Source organism: Mustela nigripes, chromosome 7, assembly GCF_022355385.1.
Source record: "Mustela nigripes isolate SB6536 chromosome 7, MUSNIG.SB6536, whole genome shotgun sequence".
In the NCBI taxonomy this organism is placed as follows: domain Eukaryota; kingdom Metazoa; phylum Chordata; class Mammalia; order Carnivora; family Mustelidae; genus Mustela; species Mustela nigripes.
This window is the reverse complement of record NC_081563.1, coordinates 80,475,060-80,500,943: the sequence shown is the minus strand read 5'-3', so window position 1 is coordinate 80,500,943 and position 25,884 is coordinate 80,475,060. Positions and strand designations below refer to the sequence as shown.

Below are 25,884 nucleotides of genomic sequence, written 5' to 3'. Positions count from 1 at the left end.
TGAGCATGGCTCACCTGGGTCCTCTGGCTAAGAATCTCTCATAAGAATCTCATACCACAAGGTGTGGATGGGTTGTAGTCATCTCACGCCTTACCTGGGGAGAAACCCTCTTGTAGGCTCACTCATGTGGTTTTGGCAAAATTCAGTTCATCCTGGGTGGCTGGGCTGAGGACCTTAATTCCTCCTTGGCTGTTGGCCAGAGGGCCCCCCTTTACCCCCCACCCCCGTTCCCTGCCATGGGAATTTCTCCATACGGCAGCTCACAACATGGCAGCCTTTTTCCGTCCAAGCAGGCTCGCAAGAAGAGTAAAAGAGTGTGCATGCCAGCAAGCAGGGGTCACCTAAACTTGCAAGTAACATCCTATCGCTTTTGCCCTCCTCTGTTTACTAGAAGCCAGTCACTAGGTGCAGCCACACTCAGGAGAGGGGAGTTCCAGGGGCATATCAGGAAGCAGGGTCACTGGGAGCATCTTAGAAGTTGCCTGCCACAGCCAGATAATTAGGGTTCCAGTTAACATAGTTGTTCTTTAATGTCATGTACTTACCCTGAGGGATCTAATGCGCTGCATTCATATTTATTTGTTAACACATAAAGAAACTCTGAGGTAATATTTAAGAAGCTACAGCCAGGGGGTGACTTTGGGGGATGAGAGCATGAAATATGAGGGTAGGAAGAAGGTCAGGAGGGAGACATTTCATTGTATATCTTAATACTATTTGGGGAATTCTGAACTATGTGTTATGTATTATCATACCATGAGAATAAGGGAAATAAACAACCTCCATTCCCACTCTGTGCTTGTCTGTCACCCTTCCTCTGTGGGGCAGGATAGACATCCCTGACTTCATCTGCCTCCTGTAGGACTTGAAGCCCTTCAGGTACTCCCTCCTCCTTGCAGCTTTTCCTGAGCCCCCTGATCTCCAGAACTCATCCCACCCCACACTCTAGTACCACTGACTATGTTTTGTTTTGTTTTTTTAATTAGTGTTGGTTTCCAGTTTCCTTTGATTGCTATTTATTCAATATTAATGTATTAGATTTGAGTCCTATTGGGAAAGGCAGTTGCTTGATTGAGATTTTGAAGGCACAGATTCATCTTGTATCTCACCAGGGTTTAACAGGTCTTCGAAATGAGGTTGGTTTTTTGTGAGAGTCTTAAATGGTTGGAAATGAGATGCTGGCCCCAGGGAAGACAGACCTGTATAGAAGGTGGCAGGTGCACTCAGCTTGTAAGTGGGAGAAAAGGACCATGGGAACTTACTGTTCCTAAGAAAAAGTAAGGTCATAAACAGAAGAGCTACAGTGCACTTTCATCCTCTGCCACAGGATGAACGTGGCAGAATCAGATTATTTGCCGATTTCATGAACAATTGGAATAGTCCCTGGAAGAGGAAGTCCAGGAAGGAGATACGTGTGAGCTAACACCATCTCCCTATGAACCACCATTGGTTAAAAAAAAAAAAAAAAAAAAAAAAAAGATGTAGATATGACACCCTGATAGGAAAATATCAGAGTTGAAACTCCTAGGTCATCTAGACCAGCCCCTTATTCTTATTCCTGATTTCTCTATTTGCTTCCAGACTGTTACTTCATTTGTGCATTGGATGCACTAAATCACCAGCACCCCACTGTGATCCTGTCCTAGCCTTCCTGCCTCCCAGTTGACTGGAATGGCATGAGCTAAACTCTTCTGAACAAATGCAGAGAGAAGAGTAGTTACCTGTTTGTGAAAATAAGCCCAGACAGATGGTAGCACTGACCCTCACAGAGCAGTGGACTTCAGACAGAATGAAAGGTGTTTTATAACTTCCTTCTCATGTTCCTAGCAGTAGAGATGATGGCTTGGGGAGTACCAGCAGAGGGATGCACTTGCGAAACGAGTAGGCTATCCTGCACAGCTAATTGCTAGAGTAGATATTTGCATATATGAATATGTTTAATGGGGAGTCATAAACATTTGTCTTTGGCTTTAAATCTCATATAGTTGGAGACAGTAGTAGAACCAGCTATAGAAGCAAATCTGAAAATCAAACAGCCCAATTAGAAGTCAGATTTTTTAAAAAGCCATTAAGATCAAGCAAAATGAAATGAACTTTAAAGGGCTAAAGGATTCAGATCTCTTAAGGGCCCCAAATGGCAAGTAATTCCAGGGAAATCCTATTAATTAAAAACCACTGCTCTGTGAAATGACTGCCATTACATTTGAAGGTAGTTAATGTGCCGGTTCGCGATACCTGTGAAGCAGTACAGGAGCATGAGAAGCAGTTGGCCATCTGCTGAGGAGAGGGTACTCTTTATGCTCCCTGAGAAGTGCTGTACCTCGGAAACGTAAGGACTGGCAACAACGGAAATGTGTCTATGGCTCAGTTTTTAAAATACCGCACGTGGGCAAGTTACCATCATCAGCTCTTACTGTGTCGTGAGGGTCCTAGTTCTCCCCTTCCTGAGCGCTACCGCAGAGACCAGCAGATGAGGCAGCTGAGCTGAGTTCTGTGAGAGTTGCGTGTGCCAGAGCATTTTTTCAAATGCTCAAGTGGCAGTGCTGATCTGAATGTAGTACGTGAGGGAACCGGCCCTTGGACCGTGCGCCCGCCCCGCCTCCCGTTGCCACGTGACTACAGGGCCACGCACACGCCCCACCACCACGTGACTACAACAGTGCGTGAAGTCTGCGTGATGCCAGACTTCCGGCTGGTTAGCGGGGTAGTCCTACTGTTCACCCTTCACTACCTGAGGTAATACTCGGCAAACCTCAAAGGGAGCTGTCTGTGCTTGCTTCCCTCGTCAGAGCTCGGAAGCCACTGCGTCGCGCCCTCCCTTGGAAGCCATCCACGCTTGTCCCCCTCCCTGCGTGAGAGCATGGGACCTTCAGCCCGCGGCTCAAAACCTCGGGACCTTTGCACCAAGGTGCTCCCCGCGGCGTGTGATAACAAGCCTGGGACGATCATTTTCAGAAACTGTTGTCTGACGCAGTTCCCGCGTGAAAAATAGAATCTTAATTACCGAATTGCATGTTTAAAAATCCTGCCTGCGGCCTCTCACGCCTCAGTGCTTGGTTTACCTGGCTCAGACTCCGTGGTAAGTCACCATCGGGCACGACCTTGGAGTGCTTCTGACAGTAGTGACAGCACATCAGGTGTTCCAGGCACAGAGTCCCAGGTTCCTTGGCACCTCTGGCTGCATCTCTGCTCTCTGGTCTTACTTCAGAAAGTTCTGTTTTATTGTCTGTTTTGTTTCGCATCCCCTTTGTCATCATTCCGTGGGTCCTGCTAGGGGACTCGGGGCCATTTGGCTGGCCACTGGCCTTCAGGGCAGATCTTGTGCTTCGAGGCTGACAGGCATGGGTTGTGTCCACTGTAGCAGTAAGCCACCTCAGATCAATCAACCCAGTGGCAGTTATAAGCTAAAATACATTACCCCATTCACAACCTCTGGAAAATCTTGTCTTTTCTTTTTAGAATGTCCAGAAAGTAGAGCAAAAGGCTTAGATTTAAGGTGTTATTAAAGGAACGTCTTTTCTCCCAAATTGTTTCCCCATGCAAATTCCTTAAATGCCCTAAGGCTAAATTACCTCCTGAGATTAAAAAGAAGGAATATTAATAAAAATGAACCTTTACTGAATGCTTGCTCTGTTCCAGGTTTTGTGCTAAGCACTTTGTAATGATTGCGTAATGATTTCTCTGGAAGACCCATCGAGGCAGGTATCGGGTCACTCAGCTAGTTGAGTGGTAGAGCTAGGGTTCATCCTGGGCAGTCTGACTGCAGAGTCTGAGCTCCGAGCACCACGGCCTGCCTGCTGCCACCGCAGTGCCCAGCTGGAGGAATTGCATGGGATTGAACAACATAACATGAACAAAGTGCTCTTAGCCGGCCTGGCATGAACATCCATTCAGCACTCAGTACTGCTACTAATCAACAGTCTGGGCACCTGGGAAGGCTCTGAGGAGCTGAGAAGGGGAAGGGCTCAGGAAACATGAAAGGGAGCAGCTCTGGTTGGGTGGGCATCACTGGCTGAAGGAAGGTCCGTTGGTGCTCAGATGAGGGGTGTAGGGGTGCGGCAGGGTACCCCCTGGAGCCAGCACAAGCCCAAAGCACAGGCCCTACGCTGATGTACAGATGACCCATCCCAATTCTGCTTCCAGCCCTTCAGAGCATGGGAGACTTTGCCCTACTTTTTTCAAAAATGGAGTTGGAGATGCCCGCCTCTGCCCCTTGACATCACCAACACTTAATTTGGATTTTCTTTTACTTCTGGTTTAAACCTTTGTCTTTTGTTCTTGTTTAATATACCCATGCCAGTCTATTCCTTTCAGAAATAGATGATAAAATGTTCTCAAATGTATAAGATTGGAGTTGGGGGCACAGTTGCCACGGTGTATTTACATGGAGCTAATCCCAGCTTCCTGTATACCTGTCACTCTCCACACACTGATGTTTTTTAGGATCTTGTGGGATTACAGCATTTTTCTTCTCCAACCATGCTTTGTTGTTCAGCTCTAACCTCAAATATCCACTTTGGCTCCTCCTCCTCAAGTGTGTTGGGCCAGGCCTAAAGAACACAGTGAATGTTGAGTCACGGAGGCTCCGCCGTGACCGTCAGAATAAAGTACAGGGGCTGGACGGTGTTCCTGAATGGCCTTGAGCTTCTGTTCCCTTGGTGCGGTGACTGCTGCTGACTGGGCACAGAGTGGTGGTGACTGACTTCTCCAGGTCTGTGGCTGGGAGTGTTGGTGATAGCAGTGTCCCAGGACTGCTGTCGGATGTGTAGGAACTGTTGGGCTTAGTGTTTCGGTACCATTTCCTCCCATTCAAGATTTGGAAGTTTAATTGGATTCTAACTTCTTGGGAAGTCTCTCTTGAATGTGAGGTATTTTTTACATTTGATCATTTGTTTTTAGATCTCAGCCAGAAACATAATAAAGTCATTTTTTTAATATAAAAAATTCACAAAGCAGTGTGGATCTCTGACTGCTTTTCTTCTGGAGACGATGGCAAATATAGAAATGACAAAGCTGAGGCCCAGAGGTGTGACCTACCCAGGATCGGGGATGTGAGAGACAGTATGAAATTCAAATGAACACCCAGTGATGTGTTTACATACTTAGCACATGCTTAAAATAAACAGAAATAAGCTGTATTCTCTACCTTAGAAGAGAACCTCACATACTGTTCTTACTGTTGTGGTTCCTTTCAGTGTTGCCAGCCTTGTGTGGTGACTGAGTCACATGGCTGGTTTGCAGCCAACCTGAGATCCCTTGCTTTGGGGCATGTTGGGGTTTCTTGCTCTGGTTGACAGTGGCCTTCATTTCAAGTCTATGTATGCTATTGGCCATATAAAGATGAAACTTCTCAGTCACCCTTCACATGACCTCTATCCAACAACAACGGGGTTGTTAACGTTGATTGTGTGTGTCCTTACCCCTCCTTCTTCCCACCCACTGACAGGACCACCCACACTTGGAACACCCAGTGCTCTCAGGGCAGTCCTTGCAGCTGGCAGTTTACCCCTGAAGAGAGTGAGGGGTGGAGGCAAGAAATGGGCCTGCTTCTCTGGGCTTTTTCATCAGAAAGGCATTTGTGCCTTTTGGTAGGAAAATGGGCTTTGGGAAAGCACCCCAGCCCAGCCAACAAACTGGTATTATATTCTGTGCCGTCACTGTGCTAGTCACTGGGGACTCGAGGACAAAGAAAACATAGTCCCCTTCCTAGAAGGTTCTTCCCAAACAATGCTGTAATAAATCACCACCATGTCTCTTTTCCTTGAAGCTAAGGGCAGGAGTTTGTGAGGTCAAAGGGAATGGAGGGTAACACCCAACAGAGACAAAGGGCAATTGGGGATATAGCTCTGCAGTCTTCTCTGATGTTTTCTTGGTTTGCCTGTGGCTGAAATACTAAAAGAGTGATACTCCTCCATACTGGTAGAATAGCCATCGCCTGTGAGGAAACAGATCTGGTGTCCTAATGGTTATGGTTTAAATGATACATCAGAAATTGCTTACAATATCTCAGCTGTGCTCTCTACGACAAATACAAGAGTTTTTCTGCTTTACGAAAGAGGAGGCGATTTTATTCCCTAAACTCCTGGAATCTAAAGCAGGACTGGACTATAGAGATAGCCCAGTATAACCTGTCATTTTACAGCTCAGGCAACAGGACCAGTGGTGAGGGCATTAAGTGATTTTCTCCAAACAAATGGCCGTTTGGGGCAAAACTGGGTCCATGTGCTTCCCTGGCAAATCTTTACCCCAAGTTCACCGCAAAAGTCAGTGAAACTACTTATAAAAATATTCAGAGGAATATACTGATGATGGGCCTGTAATTGGCTTTTAAAGAAATGAGACACAGTTTAGGGGACAGTCTTTGGAAGGTGACTTCAAGGAGGATAGTGAGGTCTTTGAAGCACATGGGCTCTGTGGCCTTCACACTGATTCCTGGAGCACTGGGGTATGTCAGCAATAGACTCTTCCCCCACCCCCCGCAGAGCACCTCTGCCTGCATTCATTTGCATTGTAGAGTATCCTTCTGAGTGAGATTTCTTTTGAAATGAATTAATCTGAAAACTATTACCCTGTAAACAATTCAGCAGTGCTACTAAGAATACAATTGTATAATCTTCAGAATTAAGAGGGCTTGATTTTCCATTTGCGTGTTTTTACTTTGGACTCTGTGGACCCAAAAGTATTCTTCCCCACCACCTCCACCATGGCAAATCTGACAGAGCCAGAGGGCACTTGAGTGTTGCCTTCACAGAGTCTTTTAGGAAAGTTCTCTCCCATTTGGTCTTCCTCATCCAGCAGAGTCTTCGGGCAGATGTCTTCTCCACATCTTTGACTGATGGAGACCTAAGCAGCTCCAGTTTATTGTGTTATTGCTGTCGGCAGAGTTCTACCTGCTCTCTCATTGTTTACCACAAATAATCATGGAGACATAGCGCACCACCTGTCCTGCACCAAACATTGAACAAGCAACTGGAATTCAAACTTTGCAGGCGTAAAGCACCTATTTGATTCTCTTGGTTTACAACCTCATATTCTTGAAGCAACCCATCTGATCCAATGAAGGACTGTTGTGAGTGGTTAATTGGCTTTACGGGGCAGTTTGTTATTTCCTAAGGACATCAGAAGAAAAGCCTTAAAAGAAAAGAGTTTTTTTTTTTTTTAATTAATCAGGAAATATACTTACTATTGCAACATTAATAAATGTATTTTGGTGCTAAAAAAAGATATTTTGGTGCTGAATTATTTTGAATTTGTTAAGTATCTGTACTTCTTTGTTCCTTTTTTCAGAATGCTAGAAGATGACCTTAAGCTAAGTAGTGATGAAGAGGATAATGAGCAGGTAAGATTTAGTTATATGTTGCTGTCCTTCGAATGTGACACTGCGCCGCTGCCCAGTGGGCTGTCCTGGGAGCTGACTGAATCATACACACTGGAAATTGTGGTGCTCTAGGATGCTGGGTGCTCTCTGGTAATTATAATCTTCCATGCCATGGGACCAGTCCACTAAAATATCTTGGGCTTACTTTCCCTTAAAACTGTGATGCTGTGATTTTTGTGTCATTGAAACCAACAATGAGAACTGACAAGGAAGCGGACTAGCATCAAACTTCAATATGAAATAGACCCTTTTTTGTTTTCTTTTTCTTTTCTTTTTTTTTTTCTTCTTGGCAAAGCCCACTGGTCTTTTAGAGATCAAGCATGTGACCTGACCTTATCGGCATGCAACGAGCAAGCTGTAACATTAAATATTGAGAAGTCTTATACAGATATTATTAACATTGAGAAGAAGCAAACGTAGAGGTGAAACTTAAATGATGAATAAAAAATAATCATGCTCTGAATAGGCTGTTTGTCTTAGATGATAAATGTGCTTAAAGTGTTCTCCCATGGTGTTGATTTACAAGCTTGAGACATCAGTCAGAGGTTTATAAATACTATTCTGATCAGTCAGTTAAGGTACAAAAATATCCACATAACATTCATCACTTTCAGCTTCTGCATTGCAGGAAATGTTTGTGTTTTAAAGCAAGTTTGAAAACACAAAAGATAGATTTTCCTCTACTTCTGTTTCCTTTTTCTTATTATCTATGTGGTATTTTGTCAAGTTTGGACAAATGTGGTAGGTATAAAGACAATCCAGAGAGGTTTTTCCAGAAGTTATTTTTACATGCAATAGGAGACAGCATGTGGTTGGTCCTGGAATCATGAATTTTATACAAAGGAGTCATGGAATGCTACACAGGCAATGCAGCTGTCTAGCCATGCAAATGCACATAGTGTACAAAGTGTGTAGAGGTGAAATAAGTCAAAGGAACATTTCCAGGGAGAGCATCTAAGCAGAATGTGGCTGTGAGGTCACAGAGGTGTTTGTTCACCTTGGGGAAGAAGGTGAGGCCCCAAAGAAGGGCCTGGGTGTGAAAGAGAGCTCTCACTGAAGCTAGAGTAGCAGCAAGTGAAGAAGGGTTAACTGAGCAAGGAAAGCTGCTCATGCTTCAGGTTTTGTAGAGACGGATGACTTTGTTTCTAGGTGTGCACACTAAGACCGTCAGATATCCATAACAGCAATCTTGGCAGAGCTGATGATGACTTCACTCCTAATTTTGGTTCCTCATCTATGTAACTATCAGCCAATCACGTCTTTGTGGATTTCCCAGTGACAGTTTCAGATACATATATTGTGGATTAAGTCATATCAGATGTGTAGGCTGTGTATCCTTTAGATTAGAAAGGAGATTCATAGAGTACTGCATTCAGCAAGCTTTCTTAATTTGAAAAGAATTTTCCAGAATTATTTCCAGGAAATATTTCCACTGAAAACCCAATTAAAAAAAAATTAGGTATCAAGGATGAACTAGACACACTTTTTAAGGCAGTAAGAACTTTAAGTTGAATCATTTAGCTTTATTAGCTACTGCTTTTTAATCTGTGACCATGGATAATGAATGTTATATTGCGAATATACAGGTTAAATTCTTTTTTCTTACATTTTGTCCCTATGTGCGTACACCTTTCCACCATTTGCAATGAGAGCAGCTGATAGAATGAATAATTTTTATACAGTAGTATAATTAAGACTCCAGACAGTGGTTTGTATGTGGTAGTTTAAGTGATTGCTCTAACACTAATTATATTAAGTTATCCTGCTTTGGCCTATAACTATAGCCTGGCCTAATCACAAAATCATAATTTCTGTGCTTTTAAAAAAGACTAATGATATGGTATTTTTTTTTCCCCTCCAAGACCAAAATATGATTGTTCCCCTGAAGAGTAGAGCACATGCACACACACACACACACACACGTGCATGCAGGCACACATGCACACACACACTGCATTTCTCTGGCATTGAGAGATAATTAAATGTTTCATGTAAATGATTTTGCTAGATATCATCAGAGTTTATCCCTTAACCCAAAATATTTCAAAAATGTATTGTACATTTCCCTGCCTCAATAAACAGAGCATACTAAATTCCTTTGCCTTCTACATGACATCTGGCTGTCCCTGTGAATATTGGTCACTTGCTGTGACAAAAAGATACCCACAAGAGTTTCAAGTTGCCTTGCCTGTTTGCCTTTCCTCCAGTCGCCTCAGACTCACAGCATTTGAACACTCTACTAATGCTTCCTTTATCCTCATTGACTTTGCACTCTCAAGAATGAAGAGACAGGCTAGTTTAGTCAGTGAGCCCAGGCTCAGCAGCCCTCCTGGGTTCAAATCCCTGCTCTGCTAGTGACCCAGTAGCTTTGCAGCCCTGGCCCAGTCCCCAAGATGTTATCTACTTCAGAGTCACCATTTATAAAATGGGAATTAATGTTAGATCCCAAAGCCTGCCACTTCCTTGGAACCTGGGCTCACCTGTTATCTTCATGTTACTGGATCCAGTAGGCTTTTGATTTTTTTGCTTTTAGTCAACTGAAAACTGAATATACCATACACAGAGAAAAGTACATTAACCTAAGAATACAATGTGATGAATATTCATAAACCACACACACACCTATGTAATTAGCACTCAGCTCAAGATATAGACGCAGCCAGCCTCTGGGTCTCCCACATCCCCATCCAGTCACTACCCTCCAGAAGAATAACCACTCCTATTTTTCTAACACCATAGAGTAATTTTGCTTGTTTTTGAACTTTATATCAATGGAATCACACAGCATGTGCTCTTTTTCCTTGGCGTCTTTCACTCAGTATTATGTTTGTGAAACTCCTCCATGTTGCATGTAATCAAACGATATTCATTTTCATTGCTCCGTCATATTTCTTCATGTGTATATACCTTCATTTACTTAACCCATTCTACTCCTGATGGGCACAAAGGCATTTAGGGCTATTAGAATAGTACTGCCATTGATATTCTTGAACAGGTTTTCTGGTGAGCATGTGGGAACATTTCTAATAGGTCTATGCCTAAGAGTAGAAATCAGGGCCAGGAGAGTATATGCATGTTCCAACTGAGTAGCTCATCTCAAACCTTTATTCAAAGCAGTTTCACCAACTGTCACTCTCATCAGGAGTGTAAGAGAATTGGAATTGCTCACATCCTCACCACATTTGTCTTTTTATGGTGGTGAGCAATATTGTTCAGAAAGTTCCTTTTTTTGTACTATCTTTGGTTTTAAAAGAAGGGCATTAGTGTTTCCTGCACTTGTTTTTTCTTGAAGACATTATATAAAGTTAATGTTACTTTTTCTTTAAACACCTGTCAGATTTCTCCAGTGAAACCACATGTGTCTGGAGACTTTTAACACAAATTCTATTTTCTGAATAGTTAAAAGGCTCTTCAGGTTATTTCACATTGGGTAGGTTATGGCAACATGTGCTCTTTAAGTAATTCATTTATCATGTCATTTAAGTTTTCATATTTATGTGTAGAAAGTTCTATTCTTTTATTATTCCTTCAATGTCTGGGTTCTATGGTGGTATCCCATTTCATCTTGAAACTGATTTTATGTTTGTTTTCGTCATCTTGCCAGAGGTTTTTCAATTTCATTGATCTTCTCAAAAAAACAAGTTTTTTGTTTCATTGATATTCTCTATCAATTTTTCTGTTTTGATTTTATTGATTTCTTAACTTTATTATTTCCCTCCTTGTGTTGCTTTGGGTTCATTTGGCTCTTCTTATTCTGGATTCTTGAGAGACCTTAGATTACTGAGTTGAGACTCATTCTCTTTTATAGTATAAGCATTTAGTGTTATACATTTCCCTTTTAGCACACTGTAGCTACATCCCACAGATTTTGATATGTTTTGTTTTCATTGTCCTTCAGTTCAGTGAGACTTCCCCTTTGGTATATGGATTATTTAGAAGTGGGTTGTTTCATTTCCAAATGTTTGGAGAGTTCCTGTAATCTTACTTACTGATTTCTAGTTTAGTTCCATTGTGATCAAAGAATGCATTCTGTATGATTTCAGTTCTTGGAAATTTACTAAGTATTTCTTGTGGTCCAAGATCTGGTCTATGTTGGGATATGTCTTATGGGCACTTGAAAGAATGAGGATTCTTCTGTAGTTGGGTGGAGTGTTCTATAAATGTCAGTCAAATCCTTTTGGTTGATGTTATTATTGAGCTCTTCTAGATCCTTTCTGACTTTCTCTCTAGTTTATCAATTGTTGGGAGAGGAATGTTGAGGTCTCCAGCTATAATTGTGGATTTGTCTGTTGCTCCTTTCCATTCTGTCTGGTTTTGCTTCATATATTTTACAGTTCTTTTATTTGGTACATAACATTTAGGATTGCTGTGTCTTCTTGCTAGAGGGACTTTTTATCATTCTATAATGTTCCAGTATATCTCTGGTAATTTTCTTTGATCTGAGGTCTACTTTATCTGATACTGGTAAAGCCACTGCTGTATTCTTTTGACTGATATTCTTTTACATTCAAACCACCTATACTGTTGTATTTGAAGTGAGTTTTTTACAGATACTATATGGTTGTTGTATTTCTTTTTATCTATTTCACCAATCTCTGTCTTTAATTGATGTATTTAGAACATTTGCATTTAATGTAATTACTGATATATTAGTCCTTAAGTCTGTCACTTTATTTTTTCTTTTCTGTCACTTTCCCTTTCTTTCTGTTTTCATTTTTTTTTCTTTTCCCTGACTTCCTATAGGTTTCTTGAACATTCTGCAGAATTCTTTTTTTATTTATCTATCATGTTTTTAGTATATCTCTTTGCATAGTTTTTCAAATGGCTGTTCTAGGAGTTTCTCTCTCTCTCTCTCTCTCTCTCTCTCTCTCTATATATATATATATATATATATAACTTATTAACAGTCCATTAGTGATAGCATTTTACAGGTTTTCTCCCTGAGTATTCTCCATCACAGAACTGATAATATGTGGATAATGGAGGATTTTGTTTTCTATCTTTCTTTTTGAGTAAGCAACCTGAATCTTATTCTATATCTTATTCATCCTAGTGCATACCCTGGCTGACTGGCATCCAATAGGAAAGCCTCATCTTCCCATAACCAGATCCATACAGTATCTTTATATTCACTCATCCCCTCCTTTACTCCTATTACATGAGACCACTGCTTTCTTTTTATCAAGTCTGTCCCATTTCCTCTCAGTTACTTGAGGCCTTGTTTTTTTGACTCCTTTCTGCCCCATTACCCCATCAGAACTATGAATTGAGTCACAAGTAACCTCCACAGAGCCAAACATACTGGGCTCTTCTCAGTCTCTTGTCTTACCAGAAGACTTACCACATTAAACTATTGATCACCCCATTTTTCTTGAGGTGCCTAACACTAAACTCCTGGTTTGCTTCCTGCCCTTCTGACTGTTTCTTCTTAGACTGCTTTGCTGGCTGCTTCTCCTCTGCCCAAGTTTAAATATTGTAGTCTCTCAGCATTTATTCATGATTGCTGTTCTCCACTTCCTTTTTCTCTCTCCCTCCTTTCCTCTTTCTCCCTCTCTCTCTCTCTTTAGGTGATCTCATCCATTCCCATGACCTTCATTCTTCATATGCTTATAATTTCTAAAGTGATATCCTCAGCTCAGAACTCTCTTCTGAACTGCAGACCTACTTGACTTTTCCACTTGGATGTGTCACAAGCATTTCAAATTCAATTTGTGTCGAACTAAACTTCTGGTCTTTGATACCCCTTACCCACCTACGCACAAATATATTCTTCTTGTGATTGTTTCCATTTCTAAAAGTAGCCCTGCCAGACACCCAGTTGTTCAAGCCTAGAAACGCCAGGCTCATCCTTGACAACTCCCTGTTCCTCACTTAAATGTTAATTTTATCTCTAAGGCCTATAAATTCAGCCTCCAAAATTAAATACTAGCCTTCCCTTCTCTTTCCATCCTGGCGAGTCTAAACCAATGTAGTAGACACTAGCATATTTCTATTCTTTCTCTCTATAATGCAACCTCCCCACAGTGATCTTTTAAAAATATAAATCAGATCAGCTCATTCCTTGGTCTAAAACCTTAAATAAGCTTTCTGTTTCACTTGAGATAAAATCCAGAGCCCATAGCATGACTAACACTATCCTAGACTAAGTCCAGCTTCACCTACTTCTTTCTCTTCACTTCACATTGAGCTCATTCATGACACGTTAGCCAGATGGGCCTTCTTTCATCTCCTATAACAAGCCACACTCAGCTGTCTCAGGGCCTCCAAAGGCCTCTCCTTCCTATTTTATTTATTTATTTATTTATTTAATTTATTATTATTATTTTTTAGTCTGACCAACACCTTCTCATCCTGAAGTGTAACATAACTTTTACTTTCTCAGGGGGCCTCCCCATTATCTACATTGGACCTCCCAGTTAGTCCTTCTCCCAATCATCTTAGCCTTTCTTCTTAAGTCTCATCATAATTTTAGTTATGTGCCATGTTTACTTCTTAAAATATCTGTCTCTACCAATGAGATTGAAAGTTTCCTGAGGGCAGGGACTATGTCTGGCATAGCAGTAGTGCAAAATACTTGCTGAATGGATACATGAATACATGTACAATGTTGAGTTGAATTGACCATATTTCCTGCTTCTTGTTTTCCAGTATCAAAGATGACTTTTGCTCTACCTTTATTCTTTTACTGTATGCTATGTTTTTTCGAATTAGTACTGTCCAAAGTTCAAAGGTGTTGACAGAGAAGACAAAAATGTAAGACCTAAAATCTTAAGGTGGCTATAGACTAATGTACAAATAATCTACCTATTTAGGAGGAAAGGTCTATCCCATCTCCATGGAAATGTCTATAGCCACTTCTTAAATATGCTTACCATCACGCCATGTTGAATTTACAAGTGTTCAGAATTTATCTCAAACAGAAGCCTCTGAAACTAAAAGAATGGGTTTCTCTATACCCTTCCCTTTCAAGGCAAGCAGAATTTGACATCTGGAGCTGAGATTGTGACAAAGTTCACCTAGACAAATTCAGGTTATAATTAAAATGGAAGCATATTCCTATGCTCGCTCTTACAATTTTCATTCTTGATGAGGTTCAAAGAGGGACTAGGATAAATAATATGAGAATCCATTTTCTTGTTTAGGTAAATGAAAGATACTGATAGGGTGGTAATTTATTTAGATTCCCTTTTCGGTAACTGTTGGCTCTAACATTCCAAAGGCCAATGTTATTATGTAAGATTGCAAAGAAATTAGAAGATTTAAGACAAAATTATTCCTGAAGTCTCAAGTACTAAAGGAATTTTTTTAATGGACTTGAGAGATTAATTATATTTCACGTTTCCCAGTTTGGTAAAAAGAGGAGCTCTGCCTCTCAAGTCAGGGAAAGCTTGGGAAGTCAGACACAGCGAATATCTAGATGAAATTATTATAGCTAAGGCTTGAGGAGAAGATCAGATGATTAAGACTTTCAACAAGGAGCAGTGGAGAGAATGTCAACTGCAGACAGTGTTTTAGAGATGACAAATATATAAGCTCAGGGAGAGTAAAGAAGCAGGGATCCAAATTGAATGGCTACATATGTGCCTGCAGCTTCCAGTAATTACATTATCCACACATATCAGGCAGTCTTTTCATTTTAATTATATAACTGCATTTTTCCTCTTTAAATGAGCATGGTTTATCCACTCAAACTGACAATTTTAATTTTACAGGCACAGATCATTGGATATAATCTGTAGAGGGAAATTTTCCTACTCATGTAATTTACATCTTACAATGAACAAAAGTTACCTTTTAATCCCCAATCACTATTTGGAGAGCACATGATTAATTTAATAGATATCTAGGTAGTTAACATAAATCTCCAAGTTAAAGAGCCAGTTCTTTTTTTATTATTAATGCATGGAGTACTAATCGTGTCTCTCAAAGAGAATCCCAGCCTTCTCAAAATGAATCTAAAGCCTTGTTGCATCGAGATGTCAAGATTATAGGTGCTATTGCTCAGAGCACTGAATTGCAGTTCTCATTGCTTTTTGTCGCCTTTGGTTTCTAATGGGGAGGCACAGAAATATTCCCACTCAATTCTCTGCTTTTTACCATAGAGGCCATTGGGTAACACACATCAGTGTGGGGTGTAATATTGAAAGCAGATTACCAGTCGTCGTAAGAGGTGCTGTTCATTTTTTCCCTTGTTACTTTTTAATATGACAATTGCATAACAGAAAGCAGAGCTTTCAAAAAGAACCTCTGAAGCCATTGGCAGTGCATGTGTATCAGTGACCAAATGAATTAGCTAAATGATATGCAGACGTGGAATAAAAACATAGGAGGTTTGTGCAGCCCTGCTCCACTTCCCTGGGTGCATTTTTCTTCTCAGGATCAGCTTGGTTGATGCCGGAGTTCTTGGCCTGTGAAAATTTATTACCCACAGAGTCAATCTGCATTCAGGCAGCCAAGTCTGAATAAATAGAGTCATTGTGCTTGTCTGGGATTTGTGGCCAGAGTTCATCCAGTCAGCTTGACATTCACATCCCAGGAGATTCATAAAAGCCAACACCCTGGTATGTGCTCTTGAATCCTGCCAAACTTGTGTAGAATTATATAAACAGGAGTTGAAACAGTAATCAAGACCAGGTTTGAGGGGCAAAGCTCCAAAATCAAATTTCTCCTACATTAGAAATGAACTGTATTGTAGATGTTATTTGTAGTCAAACAAGAGCTAAAATATTTTTACATAAGAGTCATTCTGAGAGTCATCTTGAATGCCTACTAAGTACCAAAATCAAATAAGACACATTAGCGATATTCATTATGGTAATTTAACTTCAGACATTTAAGGTAGTTTTTAAATGGCAGAAAAAATGCTGCCCTCAATGTACAAAAAGAAGCATATATTGCATATATTAAACTTCTAGCAAAGTAGAAAAAAAAGAAAGAGTAGTTTGTATTTGTTTTTATGTTTAGTCTTGCATTAATGTTATCCCTAAACTAAATATCCAATTTAATCATATTGATGAATTGGTTTCTTTTTAATATATAAACTCAAATTGAAAACGACTGCCTGTCAGGCCTTTGTCATGTATATGAAATAAGCACCTATTTGCAACTTCTGTCTCAGTTAGCAGAAACTCAGATGTGTACCAGGACATTTTTATTTAGATAAGAGTCCTAAAACTTAGTTAAGTAATCATAATACATCAATAAAATTTTAGTGTCACCAAAAGCAAATGCAAAATTCTCTTAGTATAGCCAATTTTATTAAATCATGCCACTCTTCATACACATTTGTGCAAAACATGAGCATAGGTAGATGACCAAAAATGTAATGGCCTTTGTTTCATGTTAATGAATAATAATTTCCAAAATTGAAATTATCAGCTGAGTTAAATGTCACTGAGCAAGATGTACAAAGGCCCACAACCCTATTTCCTAAAATGTTTCCTAGACATCTTCTGAGGACCCGATTGAGATTTATGTAGGTTTAGTTGTGTCAAACCAGCCTGGACCATAGGATGTGACTAGTTTCGGTTGGAAGACCCTGAACCAAATCTGGGAAATGACAAAATTATATAAAAATTAAAAGATGATCCATTAAATTTGGGCAACCATACAATTAACACAAAAACCTCGAATCATTGCTTTTGTTAAGTTCAAGAATTCATAGAGGAAATACATTCTTGAAACTAAGCTAAGTTTTTGTTAATGGTGGGTATCAGTACCAACAAAATGGATTCTTCATTTGGAGAACAGAGGAAAGGCCATGCATCAAGAGTTGATAGGCAGGCTCTTCTCAAATACAGCTGCCAGCAGAGCTCCTGGTTGGCAGAGGAAGTGGAATTCTCCCACCAGAGGACGAAGCTATTTAACTCAGAGGAATAGTCCTTTGTCCTGTGACTTTAATGGTTTTTGTCTTCAGTAGCTTCTTCAGAAGTATAAGCTCCTTTGAATATATGCTATCACTCAGATCCAGGCTTGAGTGGTTTCATTTAGTGAGGGTTTACCTAGTCACTCAGGTGTTTGGTCCAGATATGCACTTGGAAAGTTTTATTTTTGTTTGTATTTTTCCAAATCTTCCCCAAGTGGGACTGGTTATCTCATAGCACAGCTCTTCTCAGGAGACTGTCAGCCTGTTGTTTCTACATGGAGCATAATCATTTGTGGTAATTCAGCGCCCCTTGGCACTTGCCAGTTCCATCCTGACCAGATTTGCAGCCAGCAGGTTGGGCTGAGTCAAAGAAGACCATTTTAAGAAGCAGACCAAACAGTTCCCAAAATGTCAGGCCATCAGGCAGTCCTCTCCACACTAGAAAAGTACAAATTAGATAGACTGTCTCTCTGGGGAGGTCAATTCAACAATATGTCTCTGGATATCCCTTCTTTCAAGGTGGGATTCATTCTTAAAAGTCCAGAGCCATTCAAGGAAGAGTATGTGATTACTACATCTTACATGTGAAAACACTTTCACATATAAACCCTGAGGCAGTGGTTTTTTGAGAGGTAAAAATGCCAATACTATTAAGAACACAGAATCGATTTAACTTTATTTTATGTTAAAAAAAATTGGTTTGCAAAGCGCAATTATAAGACTCTTTCTTAACCATTACAAACCTATTTTTACCTTCAAATATTGCTATTATAAGACTCTTTCTTAACCATTACAAACCTATTTTTACCTTCAAATATTGCTATTTTGTCTGAGTAAGGTAACTTAAAGTAACTTAAACACTTAAAGGTGTTTAACTGAATTATAAAGCCAGACTTAAGATGTTGGTTATTCAAACATAGGTTGCATTACAACAAAACTATCAAAACATTTGTGTAACTCTCATCTTTATACAATAACAAAGTCACATTTGTATTCCACACAACTTGGGCCCCAGTTGCATTCATAATAATCAAACACCTACCAAGGCTGGTGGAAAGTGAACAGGCCTCCACCAAAGCACTCTGTTGGGGTAGCATAAAGATTTTGTTGAAAGCTTTAAAAAGCATTTGGCAAATGCAACAAAGTAGGAAATGACTGAACCTAACATCTCCCTGTTATGCCAAAGATGAGAGCTGTTAACAGGCCATCGCCTTCTTGGCCATGCTCGAGGTCTGGCCTGAACTGAAATTGCTCTGTGGGATGAGTTCTAAGAAGCTTGCCCCTGTGTGTCTTAGTGTCCACTCAGCATCCCACCAGTGCTCTTTACGCTGAGAGTGGCAGAATTCCAGATTTCTCTTGCCCCCTTCCCTTCACCCTCTGCCAGGAATTGTCCAAGGTGAGGCAGAGGCAGGGCTGGAGTGCTCTCTGGTACCTTGATGGCCTGGTTCCATTACTTACCAGCTCTGTGACTATAAGCAAGTCAAACTTACTGAACCCCTATTTCAGTATCTTAAGGTAACTCAGCAAAAATACTAAAGTAGATTAATAGAAAACATTTTATATTAACATAAGAATGTATTACTGTAAAACTGTTAAAGTACACATTTTAACATCCTCCCCTCTCCCTTCTGCCTCTTCTCCTCTCCTTTCTCCCCAGGAATGTTCTTCATTTGTGTTACTGGAAATTTTTTAATGCCTATTTAGTAATAAAAGGAGAGGAGTACAGGAAGAAGCCAGGAAAATTGATTTATATCAGAAAAGGCAAGAAGATGATTATAGAAAAATAGATCTGGAAGGTAGGAGGAGAAAAAGGGGAGAAGGTCTGGAGTTTTAGGGGAGAAAGTGAGGAAGAGGGAAGGAGGCAGAGAAAGAAGAGGAGAGACACGGCCACTGCCTATACTATCAGTTAGACCTTCTACCAAGTGTTGTCCAGTAAAGTAACTGGTGCTCATTTCTTGTCCTTAAGGAACTGGTGTCTAGCCTTCCTAAGACTAGCCCTTTATGAGGTAAGTGTCCAGCTGGCCAGGCTGCAGCTACTTGCCACGGGACAGCAATGCCACATCACTGGAAGCATAAGTTGTTCCTTTGACCTGACTTGGGGCTGGATATCACTTAGCTTACTTCTGCAGCCACCCCCCAACATCGTGCTGAATGTTAATAGCTTCATACATGATCATGGCTCTTCCTACATTATTCCTGCACTTCACAGTGACCTCTTAACACTCCCACACCAGCCTCCCTACCCCACAGACTTCCTCCAGGAAACTGCTGGGACCCTCTGACCTATGATGTTGCCCTTGTTGCAGTCAGTATGGCCCACTGTCTAAGGTTGTATCTTCCAGGCCCTAAGCATAGCCCCAGCCTTCCGACATCAGGAGTCTGATGTCAGTCACAGTGGATGGGAATAGCCCCCATGGCATGTGCTCACATTGTCCCCACACCTTTCCCTTCTTTTTCCTAACTCCTAGTGGCTGCCCCTCAATTTTCATTTGTGAAGACAAGTCTCCAGGACGTAGAGGCAGGAGCTGGTCATCCTGCACAGCAGATGTCACAAATGGTTCATTGTTTATCTCCAGTGAGTAGAATGTCTGGGAAATGCTCAGTGAAAAAAAGCATGTCTCTCTTAATCCCTCTCTGAAGATCTGAGTGGCCAAATTAGGACTATCCTTCACAGTCTGACCTCAAACAAGCCCCCAGATCTGTCAGCTAGTTCAAGAAGCCAAATTATGAGATATCATTATATAGGCAGAATTTATCTGGTATTGTCAACCACAATCAGCATTTACCATGGGATATAATAGGTGCTCAATAAATACTTGTTACTGTCTTTATGGAATATATGGTAGACATAAACAAATCTAAGCAATCTGGTGTGGGAGAAAAAACTAACCATCCATTCTCCAAAGAGGAAAGTGTACCCTAGCTTTTCAGGAAAGTGAAATAAAGAATATACAGCAAAGAAAAAGATGTATTTCAACAAATCTTTTAGATTGCTGCTATGGCAAATAGTGGCAATAAAGCATCCCCATTAAGTTACTCACATCCTGCCTCTGAATCCCACTGCAAGTGTTGTTTGTCAGCCTCCAGTAAGCCCTTTCCTGTGAGGGGCAATGGGCTCGGGTTTCCACCTTCAGTGATCCTCAGGGAACTGGAGGAGCCACGATTAGAATTCCCATGAAGCAGATGGCAAACTCCTCAAGAAAGAAAAGAACCTGGTGCTAATACATGCTCTGGGCTAGGAGTTCCGAGAGAGAAAGAGCAACAAAAGCCTTGGTCAAGGAGCACTTATAAAAAGGATGAACTGGACCTCATATTAGGCAGAATCTAAATGAAAGGAGGAGTGGCTGGGAAGAGAACAGGAAAATGATAGAAACATTGGCTTGACTTAAAGAAACAAGAATGCAAGTAATTTGCCACTGCTAACCCCATTCCACAGTTTGCTTTCTTTATTGACAAGCTCCTAAGCCCCTGAAATTCTGTCTTCTTGTCCTGATCTTATTTATATTTGTGCAAAGCTGTCTTAATTAGGGCAGCCATACAACCCAGCATGCCCAGAAAAGCAGGGTTTTCTCCTGCTGCCCCTGACTCCCATCTGGGTAGCATCCCCTTCCATTCTCCAAAATGTTCTTATTTAGGTCATCAATTACATTATCTTCCGTGACTCTGCCTGACCCCTGCAGAGAACAGGATAAGGTCAAAGTCTACTGAACCAACTGCTTCTTGTTGGACAGACCCTTTGAGTATGATATAGTGTCCTTCCTCATCTCTTATTATAGTCTTTGGCTTAAAATCTGATTGATCTGATATAAGGATTGCCACTCCTGCTTTCTTCTGATGTCCATCAGCATGGTAAATTCTTTTCCACCCCCTCACTTTAAATCTGGAGGTGTCTTTGGGCTTAAAATGAGTTTCTTGGAGGCAACATATAGATGGGTTTTGTTTTTTTATCCATTCTGATACCCTGTGTCTTTTGACAGGGGCAGTTAGCCCATTAACATTCAGGGTAACTATTGAGAGATATGAATTTAGAGCCGTTGTATTGCCTGTAAGGTGACTGTTACTGTATATGGTCTCTGTTCCTTTCTGATCTACCACTTGTAGGCTCTCTCTTTGTGTAGAGGACCCCTTTCAATATTTCCTGTAGAGCTGGTTTGGTGTTTGCAAATTCTTTCAGTTTTTGTTTGTCCTGGAAGCTTTTAATCTCTCCTTCTATTTTCAATGATAGCCTAGCTGGATATAGTATTCTGGGCTGCATGTTTTTCTCGTTTAGTGCTCTGAAAATATCATGCCAGCTCTTTCTGGCCTGCCAGGTCTCTGTGGATAAGTCAGCTGTCAATCTAATATTTTTACCATTGTATGTTACAGATTTCTTTTCCCGGGCTGCTTTCAGGATTTTCTCTTGTAAATTTTACTATTAGGTGACGGACGGGGTGTGGGCCTATTCTTATTGATTTTGAGGGGCGTTTTCTGAACCTCCTGAATTTTGATGCTCGTTCCCTTTGCCATATTGGGGAAATTCTCCCCAATAATTCTCTCCAGTATACCTTCTGCTCCCCTCTCTCTTTCTTCTTCTTCTGGAATCCCAATTATTCTAATGTTGTTTCGTCTTATGGTGTCACTTATCTCTCGAATTCTCCCCTCGTGGTCCAGTAGCTGTTTGTCCCTCTTTTGCTCAGCTGCTTTATTCTCTGTCATTTGGTCTTCTATATCACTAATTCTTTCTTCTGCCTCATTTATCCTAGCAGTGAGAGCCTCCATTTTTTATTGCACCTCATTAATAGCTTTTTTTATTTCAACTTGGTTAGATTTTAGTTCTTTTATTTCTCCAGAAAAGGCTTTTATATCTCCCGAGAGGGTTTCTCTAATATCTTCCATGCCTTTTTCGAGCCCAGCTAGAACCTTGAGAATTGTCATTCTGAACTCTAGATCTGACATATTACCAGTGTCTGTATTGATTAAGTCCCTAGCCTTCGGTACTGCCTCTTGTTCTTTTTTGTGTGGTGAATTTTTCCGTCTTGTCATTTTGTCCAAATAAGAGTATATGAAGGAGCAAGTGAAATACTAAAAGGGTGGCAACAACCCCAGGAAAATATGCTTTAACCAAATCAGAAGAGATCCCAAATCGTGAGGGGAGAGAAAGGGGATAAAAAGAGGTTCAAAAAGGAAGAAAGAAAAAAAAAGAAAAATAAATAAATAAAAGAATTTTTTAAAAAGAAAAAAAATAAAGAAAAATATAAAAAAGAAAAAATATATATATTAGATAAACTAGTTTAAAACCGTTAAAAAAGAAAAGGGTAAAAATTAAAAAAAAAATTTACCAGAAGGTGAGAAAAAAAAAATGAAAAAGAAAAAAAGTAAATTAACTGCAAGACTAAAAAAATCACAGGGAGAAAGCCATGAGTTCCGTGCTTTGCTTTCTCCTCCTCTGGAATTCTGCTGCTCTCCTTGGTATTAAAACCGCACTCCTTGGTAGGTGAACTTGGTCTTGGCTGGATTTCTTGTTGATCTTCTGGGGGAGGGGCCTGGTGTAGTGATTCTCAAGTGTCTTTGCCCCAGGCGGAATTGCACCACCCTCACCAGGGGCTGGGCTGAGTAATCCGCTCAGGTTTGCTTTCAGGAGCTTTTGTTCCCTGAGCTCTTTCAGTAGGTAGAGTTCCGGAGGACGGGAATACAAATGGCGGCCTCCTGGTCTCCGGCCTGGAGTAGCCAAGAGCCCAGGGCCCCACTCCTCAGTACGCCCTCAGAGAATAGCGCCCAGTTACTCCCGTCTGCCTGACCTCCGGCCGTGCTCCGAGCTCACAGAGCCTGCGGCTGGTTCAAGGTAACACCAAGCTGTGAGCTTACTGCTGGCTCTGTCTCTGTAGCTGGCTTTCCCGTTCCAATACCCGCAAGCTCTGCGACACTCAGACACCCCTGATCCTTCTGTGACCCTGCGGGACCTGAGGCCACGCTGACCCCGCATGGGCTTCGTCCCGATTTAGCCTCTGGAGCGATGTCCCTCAGCGGAACAGACTTTTAAAAGTCCTGATTTTGTGCTGCATTGCTCTACCGCTTGCCGGGAGCCGGCCCCTCCCCCTGGGGTCTATCTTCCCATCGCTTTGGATTCACGTCTCTGCCAGTCCTACCTTTCAGAAAGTGGTTGTTTTTCTGTTTCCAGAATTGCTGTTCTTCTTCTCTTCGATCTGCTGATGGATTTGCAGGTGTTTGCAATCTTTAGATAAGCTATCTAGCTGATCTCCTGCTAGCTGAAGTAGTCTCAGCCTGCTACTTCTCCGCCATCTTGACTCCTCCCAAGAGACAAAGAATGTACAGGCAGGTCCTGTACATCCTTCACCCAACTTCCCATAATATAAATCCTTCAATGACTTCTTATTGCCCTTTGGATAATATCCAAAATCCTTATTCTGACCTCCAGAGCCCTTGAGATCTGCCCCTGCCCCCACTGTTCACTGAGCTCCCCCACAGTGTCCTTTCTATAGTTCTTCAGTTGAGCAAGGATCTAGGCCTACCTCAGGCCTTTGCTCCCAAACTGTCTTCATTGCCTGGACCCTTTCTTCACCATTCATTCCTGTTTCTCTGGGTCAGTAATTTCTTTATCCTTTACGCATCAACTTTTTTGTGTGCTTTGTCTAGTTTAGCAAGCTTTCCCTGACCATTCATTCCAAATGAGATCTCCGTCATAGTCTGTCTCATAGCTCTTGTCATCTAGAATGTTTGTGTATGTTTAACTTTTCATATCTGACTCATTCTAGACCTTAAGTACTATATGAGGAGGGTTTTGTCCATTTTTCCCTGTCACCCAAGCCGAGACCATTATCTGTACATTGTAGGTACTTCAGATCAAATTAGAGAGCTGTCCGCATGTTAGTCTGTTTCTATCAAGTAAAAGAGAAATTGGATCATCCTGAGACTCTTCTGAATTTCAGCCTCTTCCTTTCATTCTCTTCCCCACTCCAATTTCCATAAACTTGTTCTATGCACAACCCAATTACAAGAAGGGCACTTAATTTCCTCTTTGAGTTCTCTTCAGTAACAGATTGTGACTGGTAATTCATTTAGCATCATTGAAACCTGAATGTCTACTGATTATGTTCCAAAACACCAAGCTTACTGTAATAAAGACAGAGAAAACATGTCATCTCCTGGAGAGAACCTGGAAAATGATTATTTCTGGTGGAAGACTTGTTTTGTCTCATAGACTTATGCTTCAGAGTCGTTCATGAATGAGTAATGAACTCAGGAGAGATCAATGAAGCATTCACTTAACCTTCTCACCTTGTTTTGCTGAGAACTGAATAAGAGGAAAGTTACTAGAGGAGATGATTTAGGAAGAGAAAAATATGGTTGCTGTAATGTACAACTCTTGAAAGAAGGAAATTGGGCAGTTCATCTAGTTTACTATAGTAGTTTTTCAGGCTTCAATCATGAGTCACCTAAGTAATTTTTTCTCTGCTCTTTAATTCCAGTGTTTATTTATTTTATTATTTTCCAACCATGAAGTAAAATAGCATGCAAAATCCAACCTACTTTTAAGAGGCGAGGCAATTAAAAAAAAAAAAAAGTGGGCTTTGCCTTGCTATATGACATACAACTTTAATCTAATGCCATAAAGCTTTTATTTTCTCAAGGAATTATTTAAACTGGTTAAAATACTCTCATCTCTTTTCCTGATGGATGATGTGTCACCCTCTGTAAAGTTTTTAATGATGTAGAATAACTGCAAATTAAATAGCACAATCAAAACCAGGCACTGAAAATAGTGGTGCAGGCAGTCAGTGGCGCTAAATACCATGGCATGAAGTGGGTGATAGCACGTGTTGTGTGGACAGATTGAAGAGTGACTGTCTCAGACAGACATTGCTTAGTGACTGGTGGGATGACCAATGTCTAAACCTTCCTATGTCTGTGACATACGTTAAAGCCTTTTAGCCCCATCATCACACCCATCTGCTAAGGGAAAAGCAGCCCCTGCCCCCAGCTTCCAGGTCAGCTTATGTGAGGAGCACTCAGCCAACATCAGGCCTATGGAGACCTTCTCAACAGGTGCCACCGCCTGGGATACATCACTCTAGTGATGGCTGAGTGGCTGAGTTTCTCATTTTTGTTTGTTTTGCCTTTGCTTTTGCTTTCTAAATAATTTTCTTGTAGGCTGCACATCAAAAAGCATGGTGTTTCCTTATCGCAAAAGTCCACAGGAAGTATTTGGAGGCAGGAGAGAAAAGAGTCAATAGACTTTTTAAACACTGACACCCATGGCTAGGGGAAACTTCAGAGGCTATTTGAGAGGTTTCTGTTGAACTTGTAGTCCCATCCCTCATGATTTCTGTTATTTCAGAAAGAGTCCATCTCCAGGGCCTCCTGCTGAGATGATGTCAAGAGACTGTACTAATAATGCATGCCATCTTTCCTTTGGGGAGTTCCAAATTCTTTTTGTATATTTAGCCAGAGTCAAGAGTAGAGACTTCTGTTCTTTTCAAGGATAGCTGCCAAAAGGGAAAGCCATCTTGCTGAGCAATAAGAGAACCCTTTAGGAGGCAAATATGGGCACAACGATGGCGACCTGTCACTTGCTGGGTACTTTTTGTGGGCATGCTCCTAGGCTGGCCCTCCAGAAGAGTGCTGACAAGGGAGTGTAAGAGAA

At 41.1% G+C, this 25,884-nt stretch overlaps 1 protein-coding gene across 1 annotated transcript in view; it reads left to right on the top strand.

Annotated features, from left to right (window-relative positions):
- Nucleotides 1–25,884, top strand: part of AFF3 (ALF transcription elongation factor 3) — a 535,863-nt gene that overhangs the window by 419,299 nt on the left and 90,680 nt on the right. The window contains exon 10 of the mRNA XM_059406264.1: nucleotides 7,288–7,339. Within this exon, the coding sequence (XP_059262247.1) occupies nucleotides 7,288–7,339 (52 nt within the window). The remainder of the gene's footprint in view (nucleotides 1–7,287; nucleotides 7,340–25,884) is intronic.